The 16,111-nt window shown below is 37.4% G+C and overlaps 1 protein-coding gene across 7 annotated transcripts in view; it reads left to right on the top strand.

The window, feature by feature from the left end:
* The window catches only part of Adgrv1 (adhesion G protein-coupled receptor V1), a 483,421-nt gene that overhangs the window by 34,720 nt on the left and 432,590 nt on the right, over positions 1-16,111 (top strand). For all 7 annotated transcript variants that reach the window (XR_015438967.1, XR_015438966.1, XM_087180966.1 and 4 more), the window contains exons 2-10: positions 1,449-1,633; positions 3,378-3,527; positions 4,518-4,613; positions 6,309-6,413; positions 7,999-8,112; positions 8,856-9,421; positions 9,768-10,044; positions 10,514-10,843; positions 14,923-15,099. Coding sequence is in view for 5 of the 7 variants with exons in the window: in XM_087180966.1 (XP_087037092.1) it covers positions 1,449-1,633; positions 3,378-3,527; positions 4,518-4,613; positions 6,309-6,413; positions 7,999-8,112; positions 8,856-9,421; positions 9,768-10,044; positions 10,514-10,843; positions 14,923-15,099 (2,000 nt within the window). In the remaining 2 variants the exon portion in view is untranslated. The remainder of the gene's footprint in view (positions 1-1,448; positions 1,634-3,377; positions 3,528-4,517; positions 4,614-6,308; positions 6,414-7,998; positions 8,113-8,855; positions 9,422-9,767; positions 10,045-10,513; positions 10,844-14,922; positions 15,100-16,111) is intronic.

Raw genomic sequence — 16,111 nt, 5'->3', positions numbered from 1 at the left:
TGTCCCTTCTTTCCATATCTAGGTATTTCTTTCCCACTATTTGTCCTAAGTGACGTGTGAAATCATTCTACTATAGAATTCTACAAAAGATTTTCTCCACATGCTGTGATTTGACTCAGAACCGCCTCACCCATGAGAATCGTGGGGGAGCATTTCTGACCCTTGCTTTGCTTTTTGCCTTCCCATTCTCTCATTTTTTTCCCTTTGTAATTTCTTCTCCCAAATCCCCTAGCCTTAAGGCAGGCTTGCTTGGAGAGCAGAGACAGGTGCAAGACATGTCCTAGTCCTCCAGAGTCTCCTTTCCTTCCACTCCTTCCAAACTCTGTATGTCTGTCTATGGATTTTGCAGTCAAGATCATGCAAGAGCTCATTGGTCAATCTCACACTGGGTTGTTTGAATGTAGTTGGCTGAGAAAACTGCATTTATATCCTAAAATATTTCAAGAATTCATGTATTTGGTGATTCCTAATTATAACACTACATGTAGTTATGTGGAAATACCACATGCATGAAAGTTTTATCACTTCTTGGCCAAGGTAAAGATTAATAGGAAGAATTTTGGCTCCCGGTGTACGTAGTGCAACTCCCCTCTGAAATGCGTGAACTTGTTATGTTCGTGTGACTGCTCACGTAGACCCATTGGAATCTTAACGACCCATGAGATGAATTGTTCACATGTTTAGAGGTGCATCTACATCACAAAACAGCAGTGCTTTCAAGAGGCCACTGCGGTTCTGTACTATTGAAAGCACTTGAATCACAGCACTAAAAGTAGGAACAATATCTATGACTCACAAACACACACATTGTGGGAAGAAGGCCGTAGAGTTAGGGAGAAGAAGATAGTATTCACTCTCCTTATTTGCTCAGTTTGATTATTTTAAAGCAGCATGGACATTTTCTAAGAAGTGATATTAGCATTTTAACTAGTAAAATGGAAGAAATTTAAGCTTTCAAAATTAACCTCTTCTTTGAAAGGATTGTCAATTCCTTGCAATAACTAAAAATAAAAAAAAAACTCGAGACAAATATATGGGAAAATGTAGGCACTAACCAAGAAATCAATTTGTTGTTAAAGCTTTAGCATCAACAGTTTTAGTTTTGGCAAAGCCAAACCATTTCATTTGAGGGAAGTAGACTTTATCTGCTTTTCCTTGTTTTTCTTAGACTAACATGTCAATAAATTTTTAAATAAAATAATAAAGTTTACCTTATGAGTATTTGGACATAGAAGCTGAAGAACAAAAAGTAATTACAGTCCCAAAAGGAGAGCCATAGAAGAGATAAAGGTTTTTCCTTAACTTCTGAATTGGATGGTTTACTATTTGATGTATTTATGTCCTTGTTGTTTTCTGTGTAATAATGTACTCTGTATTTACATCTGTGGACAACAGAATCTAAAGAAAATGTACTAGATATATCTTACTTTTTTTCTTTTTTCCCATAGGGATGCCTTCTGCATCTTTATTAGTAAATCTTCTTTCAGCTTTACTCATCCCTTTCGTATTTGGAGAAACAGAAATAAGGTTTGCTGGACAAACAGAATTTGTTGTTAATGAAACAAGCACAACAGTTATTCGTTTTATCATTGAAAGAATAGGAGAACCAGCAAATGTTACTGCACTTGTATCGGTAAGAAATGATTGTAGCTTTTTGTAGATTGTGTATTTTTAATGAACATTTAAAAGAAAACATGGCAGTTAAAAAAAGAAACCTCGTTTCTGTTAGATAATTCTTTTATGGAGATAAAAGTTAAGTAGAATTTGTGAAACTTGATTTACCTTGCATAGTTTAAGTTTTGACCAACTGTGTGTGCCATGTGTATATGTCTCTTGTTTTTAAGCAGAAAGTAATGTCGTATGACCAGCTGAAGATATTGCTGACAGAAGTACTTGGAAGTTTTTGTTCACAAAAATAAAACTTTCATCAGTGGGGTAAATTGCCACAATATGAAACACTGTAGAAATAGAAAAATAAGAAAAGCTACTTATGAAATCAACCCAATGTTAAAATTTTGTACATTGCTTTTAGCTTGTATTTATGATATAGAGGGTATTTATTTTTAGTTTGAGTATACATTCTGTTTGATAATATTTTCATATTATTTCAGTTGTATCCTGGTAGGTTTTTATTATTTTCACTTTTCTTGATCATATCATCATTAAGTCGTCTTAATCAGCCCTCCACTGCTCTCAATGAGGTTGCCTCCAATTTTGTTATGAATGTTATTGTGATGAAACCGTTTATATACCTATCTATTTGGGATTGTCAAATGATTTTTATAGCTTCATTTCTGTATTTTTCTGTTTATTTCGGTGGCTCTTGATAGTGTGCCATTTTCTACAGTAATATGTGAGAATAAGTTTTCCAGTACCCTTGACAATTTAGTTATTTAACATTTTTTGGGGAGGGGCTACCGAGGATCAAACCCGGGTCCTTGAGTTTTCAAGGAAGACAGCAGAACCACTGAGCTAAATCCCTGGCCCAACAATTTTTTAAAATTTCTTTTCTTTTTCTTTTTTTTTTTCGGTACTGGGGATTGAACTCAGGACCTTGCGCTTGCAAGGGAGGTGCTGTGTCACTGAGCTAAATCCCCAGCTATTTTGACTAATAAAGTATTTTAAAACATTTTATTTCTATAAATTAGGACTACAAGTTTACTGAAATTTCCCTATACATTTTGTTAATTTTTTGTCCTAAATCATATATATATGTGAAAAATCTCATTTGTATTTGCACAATAAATTGCTACTTCATAATTTCATAATTGCTACTTCCCTGAGAATCTTATTAGCAATGCTGATTTTACAGAATAGAATCTTACAAAATTAAGAAAAGTTTATAATCACTAAGAAGTTTAGCATGCTAAAAGAATTGGGTCTTAATTGGAATTGCTGTGGGACAACATAAATACAACTTCGGGTGGAGAGTTTTGGAAAGAGCATTTTATTTGAAACTAATTGGAGAAGGAATTGCTTTTCCTGCCAGCTCTCAGCAGGCTGCATCCACCTCTTCTCTGTGAGAGTTTTAGCTGCAGTTCTTCTTGTTAGTGTCGATGTAGTCCACTCCAGATCAACCAGCAATCAGAGGAGAAAATCTACTACATGACTTTCTATGCAATTATTAGTTTCCTGTGTATTTCTTTCTTTCACAATATAAAGAAATACTTTTATGTGGAATTATTTATTCCTGCGACCTTTTGTTTTCTGAAGATGACTTTTGCCATTTGTGAAATATTATGTTTTTGTACATCCTACTGTAAATCTCAGTGATACTTGGTTTTTACATTTTCTTTCCATTGCTCCAATTAGTGTCAGTTTTGCCTGTCCTAACTCTGTGTTAAGTAAGAAAAGCCACCTCTGTTTGCGTTTCATAGCTGCATGGGGAAGATACTGGTGACTTTTTTGACACATATGCTGCAGCTTTTATACCTGCTGGAGAAACAAACAGGACAGTGTACATAGCAGTGTGTGATGATGACCTGCCAGAGCCGGATGAGACTTTTACTTTTCACTTAACATTACAGGTAGGTCTTTCTTCCCCCTTGGTCTTAGACTCTGCCTTTATCTAGAAATGAGCTCCTAGCAGTGGTTTTCATAAAACGTCTCTGGCAACCCCAGTCTGTTTAGAAGGTCCTGTAGAGTTGAGTCCATTCAACTTGCTGGGAATCGCTTGGACAGATGCTCTGGAAAACCTCGTCTTCCCTTTGGTCCTTTTCTCTATTATTCCTCCCCTACCACCAGATGCACAAAGAGTGACCATGACTTTGGAGTTCAAAGGGGAAGGATACAAAAAAAGCAAGCATGGAAGTGGGAGTTCCTTTGCTTAGAATGAATCCACAGCACCTCTGAGAAAACACTTGAGTACATTGGACTTTGTGGCTTGCTCTGTTAGGCTGAAGCAGTGACGACTAGCACCAGGATAGTTACTGTTTCTAGAGGGCATGGAGAATTTTTTAAAGAATAATTCTGTCAGTAGGACTGAAATTTTTATGAACGTTATACTTGAAACAGTTACGTTTGCTTTTTTTTATGTTCCTTTCTGCTGCTGTTCAACAGAAACATTGCAGAAAACTCTAGATTTATAAGAAAAATTGCTAAGCATTTTACTTTCATGTGGCTTGCTGATTGATAGAATAACTAATTTTTAAATATAGCACAATCTATAGTGTAAAAATCACATTTAGTAGAATTTCATATTGCACATTTAATTCTGTAAATTAGTAAGGACATTGTAGTAATCATAACATAATTTATAATATAATATTACTAGTCAGTTATTACTTATAATTATACAATTATATATTATTAAAAGTGATGGTTTTATAATTTAAGAAATTCTCATTTGGAATTTCTTTAAGATGTTGACTTAACTTGAATATGTTTTCTTAATCTGTGCATTGAAAGAATATTTTTTATTCATATTCTAAATAATTGCTTAAATACAGATTTTATTAAAATGATTATTCTTATTCTACTGTTTAATTTATTACTTTATTTTTGGACTTTTATCTTAGAAACCTTCAGCAAATGTGAAACTTGGGTGGCCCAGGAATGTTACTGTAACAATATTATCAAATGACAACGCGTTTGGAGTTATTTCATTTAATATGGTACGGTTACAGTTTGATGAGTCTCATAGTTGTTAGGTAGTAGTACATTAATTTTTGATTATTTTTCACGTTAGCTCATGTCATCCTGTCTTTTGATATTTAAATAAAACTTGCATTAAGCCCGTCCTGTCCCACATTCTGTAGACCTTTCATTTGTTTTACCTAAGATGTTTGCAAATTGAAGAGGCTTCCATGATCATGGTCATCCCTTTTCATAATTTCTTTCTGATGATCATTCTCTCTGACTCATTTGTTCCCTATTTTGATCTGTAGCTCTAATGTGCCTTTTGCTCGATTCCTCCAAATAGCTTAAAGTAAGCACTATCCCTTTGTTAGGCCCTTCTGAATGTTTGGGGTGACGATGAAATGAGAAAATACATCAAAAGAATACCAAACACCTACAGTACTTAAAATTTGGTAGCAGATGTTACAGTTCTGCAAAGTTCTAGAGTCAGTGCATGCCCTAACATTTTCTGGCTGATACATGCTTTATGAACTCCACGACCCCTGTACCCCCAGTTTCACTTTACTTTCTCTCCCTTAATACCAAAGTCCTGTCTTATGCTTCTGGCCAGTCTCATGTTCAGAAGATTTTAGGTTTTGAAACAAACATAGAAGATGGGTCCCTTCTTGAGAGGATTGTTTCCAGCTCTTAAAATAAAACAAAACAAAACATTTATAAGCTAAATTTTAGGCTACAGTAACCTTCCTGATAGTCTTTTGAAAAAATATTACAGAGTATCATTACAGCATGCTGCCATACTTCCCAGCTTTTCAGTTATTTTCTAGTTTAGATCACTGTTACGATTCATTGTTTTTTATGTTGTTTTCTTAGTTCCTTATCTTTGAATTACAGTGAGCTATATGAGTTTTAGAGTTGAATTATCTTCATTGAAAAGAGTATTTGCTAACCTCAGTTTAATAAGTAGATATTTAGTAACCTGAATTCCATTGTCACACACATTAATGAAATTAATCTTTTTATGTGAGTAAAAGGTAATTGTTAGGAAGCAGCCCATGTTAGGTTCTGGGTAAGCACTTGAGAAAAATGATCGGATCGGAACCTCATCAAGCCCGTTGGGACAGGGGTCCCTCTCTCTATCTGTGGATGAGATATTAAGCCTTAGTGTCACCTTGAGAGGTGGCTGCTGCTCATTACCTCCTCCTCTGCCTTGGACTTACTGTCGGCCAAGCGGGCGAGTTTCAACATTTGAAGTTCTCACTCTTGCTTCTGGCAGTGGTTGTGTCTGGCGAGTCATTATCAGTTGTGCTTCTCAGTGGAAGCCTGCTGGTGAGAGGGAGGGGTGGTGGAAGCAGGCCGAGTGTGTCCCAGTGGCCACTGCCTTGCTCTGGAGGATTAACTCAGCTCAGGACCTCCAGGGTCCCCTGGAGGAATTTAATTTATCTGCTTTCAGCTAGATCACCTTTAGGATTCCTCAGTGGGATGGATATTGGGTGGTAGAATCAGTTCAAGACCTACCTGCCTGGTTAGTTTTATGTTCCCTTTATAATATTATTTTTAAAGATTTCAGTATTTTTATTAGCTACAGTGAATTGTTGCTAGAAATACCATTTTTCCTACAGTGCAATATGAATTGATTTGCCTGTGGGGAAATGTAGTGTTTAAGTAAACAGATTTTTACTACCTCCAACCTCCACTTGATAAACCCCGATTGCCTCTGCTCTTCCCAACAGCCCTCATCAGTCACAGCGAGGGAGCCAAGAGGCAGAAATGAGTCTGTGCCTCTCACTCTCCTCAGGGAGAAGGGGACCTACGGTATGGTCACTGTGGCCTTTGAGGTGAGATTACCTGGAAATCGCCTGAAAGGGTGACACTGCAGAGGCCATACCAGATGGCTGTTTTAAAAGTAAAGTCTCTTTGTACAATGAACACATCACTTAATAAAAATACCTTTGCTGTCTGATAAATTTCATGGTTAATATAAACATATTTTCCTTACTACTTGCATGTATTATGTTTATGTGAACCACAAAGTGTTTTAGATATGCAGTCATAATAAATCACATCAGGAATAATAGTGGATGTGTTGGTTCTGCTGTGGAGACCCGTAGGTACGTGTGGGTGAGTGAGGCTGTGGGCAGACCATTTTCTGGGTGCTAACTACATTCATTTTACCTCTCACTGAACATTGCCACAACACGCTGCTCTGTGAAATTCACATTTCAGTTTTCAAATGATTTTTTATGAGATCCAAAACATGATCAGATATGCTGTTTTCAAACCTTAGAGTATTAGAAAATAACTAACCAGTTTCTATCTTAATTATTAATTGCAAGAGCAAACACTTCGATGTACATAATACAGTTCTGTTGTAGCACTGAAGAGTTCTATTTATGCTCATGACTATCACAGTAAAGCATAAAATATGTAGTAAAAACCAACTAAACATACAGTACTCTTGCAAGTTCTTTATAGGAAGCCTCAAGCAGTTTCTCATACACTTAGGATAATAAATTGTTGAAGATACTTCTAAAAATAAATATACAGAAAATTAGAAAATAGTTTGGCTATAGAAAGGATACACTATCAAAGTTACAGTATTTTCAACTTATCTGTGATGTGTGTAGCCTTTGGTTTGTTAAATAGTTGTAGTAACCTTTGTGGAGCACCTTCTGTTGACATGTGTTGCTCTGTGTGCCTTACGATGATTACTGCTGCATACAGAAAAGCAGTCTTCCCCAGCACTCGGGCTCTGTTATGATCCTCTTAGAGTTTTTCCTCATAGTATTTGCCACGATCTAGCACATACACATGTGTTTTCTCATCTTTTGTTTTCCTCCATTAACTGTAAGGCCCGTGTAGAAGGGGCTTTGCTTTGCCCACTGCTATATTCTTAGTAGTAGCTGAAAAAGACCAGGCACTGAGTACTCAATATTTTTTGAAATACTGATTTTTATTAGATCTTCACATCAAACATGCAAAATGGAAATTCTTGTGCTTATTTTAAAGATGAGCAAAATGCTGCACAGAGTTTTAAATAACTTTCTAAGGGTCCCACAGTCAGTGGTGGAACTGATTTGTATTTGATCCCATTTTTTTGAGGGAATTTGCTAATCTTGAATACCCTTCCTCTCAAGAAGAAGTATTTATAAAGTTTCCCTCTCAAATTTAATATAATGGTTGAGAAAAAATAAAAATATCTTAGGAACTATATAGTGGAACATAAATATGGTCAAGATATAGAAATACCTTATAGACATTGACTGTTAAATTAAAAGGGCAGGCTTATGTACAGGCTTGTACAATTCTTAAAGAGCATCTTTAGGTAAACTTGAGATTATTGTCAGCTGGCACCACCATAATGCTTCACCTGTCTTGTGAAATGCTTTGTATTTATTGATGGCATCACATACTCCTTTGCAGGTAGAGGGTGGCCCAAACCCCCCTGAAGAAGATTTGAGTCCAATTAGTGGAAATATCACCTTTCCCCCGGGCAGAGCAACAGTAATTTACAACTTGACAGTGCTTGATGATGAGGTAAGACATTATTAAATGCTCAGAGGTGACAAGGACTCTGTTATAGACATGATAGAGAATCTGTGTGATATATCATAGTGTTTGAAGTTTTTCAAGAATACAGTCTTTTATAAATTAGTACTGTAATTTGTAAATTAAGGCCAATCATACTTTAGCTATTAGCTATTGAGGGATATAGTTTATTATTATTTACCTTATTTAATTAACATTAAATTGTACATCTAAGCTGGGGAATGTAGCTCAGTGGTAGAGCATTTGCGTAACATATGGGAGGTCATGGGTTCAAACTCTACTACCACCCAAAAAAATGTGCATTTAAAAACGATGAACAGGAATATAACTGACAAACACACACAATACAAAACTTTAAGCATCTTGGGAACTCTGATATTTGATTTTTGTTAGTGATTTCATGTCTGAATAGGAGCAGTGCTGCTTACCTATTATAAAAGCAAGAAAATTCTGTTGTGATTGATATTTTTGTTTGCGTATTTAAAATGTTCACAGTCATAGCAGGGATTTCACTTTTGCTTGGTTAGCTTTTCCATTCTTATCTAAAATAGATTATTTTTGGAAAATATTTTAGTAAGTGGAGAATAAAAAAGCCTTTTTCTATTTGCTCCCTTCAGTTAAAGATTATTTTGTATTTATATAATTCTATTGAAAAACAGTAACTTTTTATACTTTGATTTCTTTGCAGATCTTTTGGCTATTGATGTTTTACCACTGTTTATGTTCAACAGGTACCAGAAAATGATGAAACATTTTTGATTCAACTCAAAAGTATAGAAGGAGGAGCTGAGATTAACATCTCTAGGAATTCAGTTGAGATCATCATTAAGAAAAATGATGCTCCCGTGAGATTCTTCCAGAGCATTTACTTGGTACCTGAGGAAGATCACATACTTATGATTCCAGTGGCTCGTGGAAAGGATGACAATGGAAATCTGATTGGATCCAATGAATATGAAGCTTCAATCAGATACACAGTTACCACTGGGAATTCAACAACACATGCCCAGCAAAATTTAGACTTTATTGACCTTCAGCCAAATACAACTATTGTTTTTCCACCTTTTATTCATGAGTCACATCTGAAATTTCAAATAATTGATGATGCCATACCAGAGATCGCTGAGTCATTTCACATCATGTTATTAAAGGAGACCTTACAGGGAGATGCTGTGCTAATAGGGCCTTCTGTCGTGCAAGTCACCATTAAGCCCAATGACAAGCCTTACGGCGTCCTCTCGTTCAACAGTATCCTGTTTGAAAGGCCAGTTATAATCGATGAAGATGCAACATCAAGGTATGATTTATATTAAACCTGTTGCTACAATTATTTTACTATATTATTACAAGATTTAATTTTTGTGATGTTAGACACTGTGCTGAATGGTTAGTTTTGTATTTTCTCTACCTTGACTTCACTATATTCTTTATAATTTCAGTATGATTTCAATATGCAGATGAATTCCTATTACAGTAGTTTCTTAGGAGACATCCACACATCCACTCCTTCACACTGAAAACAATCAATTTTGGGTCATGGCTTCTGCTTTCACCAGTGTCCAACAACCAATTTGGCATTGGGAAAGCCTGTCTAAGGGAAATGTAGAGTGTATAATGTGACAACATGCATTCCTCTTAAACAGTTCTAGATTTGAAGACATCTCAGTGGTTAGAAATGGTGGCACCCATGGGGATGTCTCTGTGAGCTGGGTGTTGACACGGAACAGCAGTGACCCCTCACCGGTGACCGACGATATCAGGCCAAGCTCTGGGGTTCTCCGCTTTGCACAAGGGCAGATGTTGGCCTCAGTTCCTCTGACTGTCATTGAGGATGACCTCCCGGAAGAGGCCGAAGCTTATCTACTTAGAATCCTGCCCCACACCATCAGTGGCGGTGCCGAAGTGAGCGAACCAGCAGAGGTAGAGCTCTCATATGACTTTCTCCTGCCACCTTTTCTGTGCTATAGAAGAACCAAAACCAAATATAATCAAATTTATGTTTAGTTCAGTGTGATATGAAGGACATTGAAAATGAGGCTTGCTTCTCTTGTTCGACATTGTCCCTTCTGCAAGTAAATATTTTACTCTTTCTCTCGTGGTGGTGCTGGAGATTCAGTCCAGGGTCATGTGCCTGCTAAGCAAGTGCTTCACCTCAGAGCCGCACCCCCGACTTTCGCACTGCACTCTTCAACAAGCTTCACAGATTGTGATTTAGGAAATTGTTCAGATTTTGTTTTGGTTCTTTTTACTCTCTTACATATGAGAAGTGATAATTTTAGATATGATATATAAATAAACACTGCAAATCAAAGTAGCCTAGAAAATACAGAGTTTGAGAATCTCAGGTGTGACAGTTTTGCACTTCAATATTTTCTTTTCTCGTCTGCAGCTTTTGTTCTACATCCAGGATAGTGATGATGTTTATGGACTGATAACATTTTTTCCTATGGAAAACCAGAGGATTGAAAGCAGTCCAGGTGAACGATGCTTGTCCTTGACTTTTACAAGACTAGGAGGAGCTAAAGGCGATGTGCGGGTGCTCTATTCTGCACTTTATATTCCTCCCGGAGCTGTGGACCCTTTGAGAGCAAAAGATGATGTCTTAAACACATCCAGGGGAAACCGCCTCATTTTCCCGGAGCATAAGACCCAAGTGGCTAGAAAATTACCAATAAGAAATGATGCATTCCTTCAAAATGGGGCCCACTTCCTAGTACAGGTAATTGAGGGTTTAAAATCATCTCGTTTTGGTCCAAAATTGACCATATATTTATCTGTATGAGTTTGCCAACAGTTATTTTTGCTTTCATTCATATTTTAGATTTTTATTTATTATTTAAAGTTATTTAGGGAATCAAAAGAGACTGTGTCACTCCTGAGATGCATAATCTTGAATAAGACAATGGTTCTACTAAAATTAGTATTTTTATCAGGTGATATTTAAAATTAACCAGACATGAAGTGCGAATTACATTGTAGGGGATGACATAATGGAGTAACTTAACAGACTTTTATAGCAGGGAGCAGGAAAGAGAGAGTCACCATTCTTTTGAGTTAAGTTGGGAAAATAGGAATGAGGTTTATGGAATAAATGTTTTTCACAATAGATGCTACAGGGAAGACATTTCAGAATTTAAAATAGGAAGATGAAAATGGTTTTCTTTTAAATAATAGACTCAAGAAAATATTTCCTTATATGTTAATTGTAGATAGACTCTCTGAAGTTTCAACTAATTAATAAGAAGTAAGGACCCACAACTGTATCCTTACAGCTCATCACTCTTATTGCCCAACTTCTTATTAACTAAAACATTATTTTTATTATCAAAATTTAAAGTAGTTGCATTCAGTTCTTATGTTTTCCATGTGCTGATACTGGCTGATTATGAAAATGAGAAAACAATCAAATTAAATAATCAAATTTTGATTAAATACATTTATATAGAATCAGCTAGTGTGAGTAGATCCATAAATTTAAAATCTTATTGCACTATTCATTTTGTCACCTGAAGCATTATATGCTAAATAAAATATAATATTCCATTAATTTCTTTGAACTATGCCTGCCACATTTAAATTTATTTCATATTTTTGTATAGATTTGTTTTATGATTTGTTATTGCTTTCTCTGGAGTGTCTGACTGTCCCCTTTCTATATTGCCACCCTCTCTCTGCTACTGAGCTCTTCCATCTGTCTTATACATGTATGTCGAATTATCATGCTTTTTTACACTTCTCTTGCCTGCTTGAGATATTTCTTACTGCATTCTTTAATTTCTTAATCTCTTGCCTTTCCCTTCCTGAACTGTGTTTTAGTTTACTGAGATATACACGTGCAGAAAGGGTACTTAAAGGTCAACCTGCTGGGTCTTTGAGCAGTTTAAGCTGTGAAAATTTATAGTCACATTGATAATTTGGCTAGATTGACATTTTTCAATGAAAATAATTTCTCCAGCACTTGAAAGGTATTGCCTTTTAGCTTCTAGAGTTCCTGATGAAAAATTTGAAGGGAAAAAAACGATTTACCCTTGAGGTGACTTGCTGTTTACCTATGGAAATTCATTAGAGCTTCTCCTAGGGAATGTTCCTTGCGCAGCACTCAGCGGGGCGGGCTTTTCCTTCAGTAAGCTTCTGTCTTTTGGAGGCCGAGCTGTTGCTCATTCCTCGTTCCCTGTGCCTTCCAGGAAGACTCTTGGCCAAGGGGCCTAGTGGGTGGCTCATTGAAGGGACGTCTGATCTGTCAGGATGTAGCCTTTTTGCAGTGTCCCTGTTCAGAGGGAGGCCTTTGCCCTCTTGCTGACATCACTAATGGTGGAAGATCCCTATCTTGCTGTTCATTATTATTATTGTTTTGTTGTGTCTCCCGCAAGTGGTTTTGGTATCATGAGTGCTTCTGCCTATGATGACAATCTCCACCCTGGGGGACCCTTGGATTTCCCGTGGACAGCTATGTGTCCAGAACACAGCTTCACTCACAGCTGTGGGCCTCTCCTCTGAGGCCTGTGGAATGCCCTCGTGAGATGCCTGAGAATGCAGGTGGCAGGGACTCTGGATCTGTAAAGTGGAAAAGGGCAGATGGCCAAGCCCAGGCCCAGGGCCCCGTTGAGCAAGAATTAAAGTAACCGGAGTGCTGTGGCCAGAACACACTTAGACATCTAGTTCGACAACTAAACAACAACTTTAAGTTTACCTTTCTACAAAAATCATGCCATAACTCATTTGGTTTCTAAATTGATTCTGTTGAATGGAAAGGCACACTAACTTTATCAGTTCACACTTAGTGTAACTTTTCCCAAATTTTCAAGTGTTTCTGGGACATAACTTGGTGAGTGGTATTTCAGGATTTACTGTAGATTATTTTATTCTGCTCTTGATGCCAGTGCTTTCCTATATGCTGTTGGTGTCCTGTGGATTCTAATGTTCTCATTAGTACCTGCTTAAGGTCATTTGTCACTTCTCAGTGTTCGGTTCTCTCCTCTGTCTCTGCTCTTGCATAGGCTACAACTCATATGAAAAGCAAATCATTAAAACACATGGGATGAGGCAGATATGTTACACTGTTGTTTTGTTTTCACCTGTCCTGTGCATCCTGGACAGCCATCCAGTCCTGTGATATAAATGAGTGCTGTTGATGCAGAAACATGTTTTTTTCTGGCTAATTTCTTTTCTTGTGTTGCCTCAGAACCAGTTTTTACTGTGGATAGAGATCTCGGTATCTATGCTAATATTAGTAACCTTGCACTTTTAATGTTTTGAAAATATCCATTAGTTCTTTCAAAGTAGCTGCAGAGAATTCTTATATAAAGAAAACTTCATTAAGAACTTTCTAACTTTCTAATTCTGTTTCACTCCACCGTCCTATATAAAAATGCCTGAATTTGCTTCTGATGACCCTTGAAAACTAAGGGGACTTGTGGAAGGATATGATGCCTGAGTTTTGGAGATCTTGGTTGGGAAGTTGCTTGCACCACTACTTCCAGACTCAGTTCTTTAAATCTCTCCATTCACTTAAGAAACAGAAGGCTCCCACTGCATACAGTTAATGTAACACCAGGGGATAAAAAGGCCTATTAGTCACTGACATGATTCCTTGGGGTTAAAACAGCTGTAGGGTCTGGAGAGCTGGGAGAAGCCCAAAGGTTGTGAGGTTTGCATCATGCATAATGGAAGCACAACCCAAGAACAAGAAGTATGAGACTGTGTGGAAAGCTGAATGGGAGTGAAGAAAGGAGAATCCGAGACATGCAGGCCTCATTCTTTGGTAACTCGCTCAGCTAAATCCATCAGTTTGAGATTCAGCTTTTGGCAGGCCTTGGGAGGCCAGTGTGCTGTCCCATAGCACATGATCTGAATGCGAAGAATGATTGTTCATGAGTGAATGGAGCAGTTGAACAGTTGGACTTAGCAGATGCTTAAGGAACCTAGACCAAAAAATGTTTACAGACTAGGAAATAAGCCATGCTGATGTAAAATTGCATTTCTGATCAGTTTGTTTTGTAAACTTTGTACAGTTTCTTGTATTTTTCAGAGAATACCACCTCTAGAATTAATTTTATACTTTTTTCTGATAAACATTTCAGCATTACAAAGCCTAATGGAGAGCTCTACAGAGTGGGAGATGTGTCATGTTTCATTAAGTTTATTGCATTTTAACTTAAAATCCCTGTGGTTTTTGCAGTTCTAAAATGATTCTGTATCGCCACATACCTCTAGTGACACTGAGTGTATTGATAAGTTGGATTTTGAAAAGTTAGAATATCTGAGAGGCTGAAGGTTTGTGCTGCATTAGGATTCCTATGGGGCTTGGTTCGTGCTGGAGGGATGAATTGAAAAATGCTAACCATGTAGCTGCTGTGGCTTCAGGTCTATGTCAGGTATTGGGAAAATGCTGAGAAGGCTGTAGACCCTCAAAGAGTTTGGCAGGCATGTTAGAAACCATAAACCTGGTAATAATGACGAACAAGCACTATTCGAAGTTTATAATAAGGCCTATGTTTAATGAGATAGCAGTAGAGCTCCTCAGTGAGACAAAGAGACCTGGAGAATTCAAGGAAATTTCCACAGAAGACAGGTAGGCTTAGCTGATTATTAAGGGTGCATAGTTTTTGGACTTAGATAATAATAATAATTGAAGATCAGATTGAAAGGGAAAGGCGAATGAGGGAGGAGGAGAACAAAGTTGTCAAGTTATCGGTGGCCTTTACCTACATTTACTGTCATCCAGTGCTGTTCAAGGTTTTTCTTAAATTACAAATGTTTTATGCTATCTGTTTGTATTGTTTTATTTGTTTATTATAGTTGGAAACTGTGGTATTGATGAACAGATTTCCCCCAATTCCACCTGTGAGTCCTAGATTTGGGAAAATCCGAAATATTTCCTTACTGGTTACTCCAGCCATTGCAAATGGAGAAATTGGCTTTATTAGCAATCTTCCGATCATTTTGCATGAACCAGAAGGTTCTGCGACTGAAGTGGTAAGTAGGCTCTTTATTGTTGATGGAGTTTAATGAGTTTAAGTTATTCATACCGTGTGTTAGCTTTCTGTGGTTGGGACATAATACCTAACATAACAAAACTTAAAGGAGGAAAGATTTATTTTGGTTCACAGTTTCAGAGGTTTCAGTCCACAGTTGGCTGGCTCCATTGTTTTTAGGCTGAAGCATCATGGTGGAAGGGCACAAGAGAGGAAAGCTGCTCACATCGTGGCAGCCAGGAAGCAGAGAAGGAAGGCAAGAGCCAGAGAAAGCTATTCCCTTCAACGCACACCCTCAGTGAACTACTTCCTCCAGCAGGCCCGCCTCCTAAGTTACATTCATCTGTGAACTCATCAGTGGGCTGGTCCATCAGCACCCTCGAAATCTCATCTTAATACATTCAAGCCAGCAATCACTTAACTATCACAGCACAGACACTTTCTTGTAGGGTTCCAGTATAAAGTTAATGGATCTTAAAAAGCTTCACCATTTACAGCAGGCCTTCGATATGTAACTTAAACATGTCACTAATGTGTGACTTTTCCATCATTTTTCCTATATTTGATACAATAAAATTAAAATGAATTGCTCATGGTAAGAGTAGGAGGTTTAAATGGGACTACTTTCAAATAGTCTGCTAACATGTGACAATGATAGTGAACATAAATCAGTTTTTTAATGATCAGGTTGTGGTAGCACAGGTATTCTTGACCTGCTGCATATCAGGAGTCCGCACACCAGCCTTGGGTAAGACAGCGGTGGCAGCCTTTTGTCCTGTGCTTGATGCTGGAGGCCATAGTGGTAAAGCTGTGAAACGCTGAAACTTTGGAATTGAAAAAATGTATACATGTACATTTTTGCATACACATACAAGCATAGTCACATACAGAACAGCCCCCCACACCTGTTTCAACTTTTTCCCAAGCTTCCACCTATCAAGGGACAGCTCTGTCCTTCTGCCTTACTAATCCATGGGCCACAATCTGTCTGAGACCCTCTCTAAGCCCCGCAC

The sequence above is a fragment of the Heterocephalus glaber genome, unplaced genomic scaffold (genome assembly GCF_053883595.1).
Source record: "Heterocephalus glaber isolate CG9 unplaced genomic scaffold, H.glaber_assembly_v1.0 deba00001465, whole genome shotgun sequence".
In the NCBI taxonomy this organism is placed as follows: Eukaryota; Metazoa; Chordata; class Mammalia; order Rodentia; family Bathyergidae; genus Heterocephalus; species Heterocephalus glaber.
This window is presented reverse-complemented; position numbering and strand designations above follow the sequence as displayed.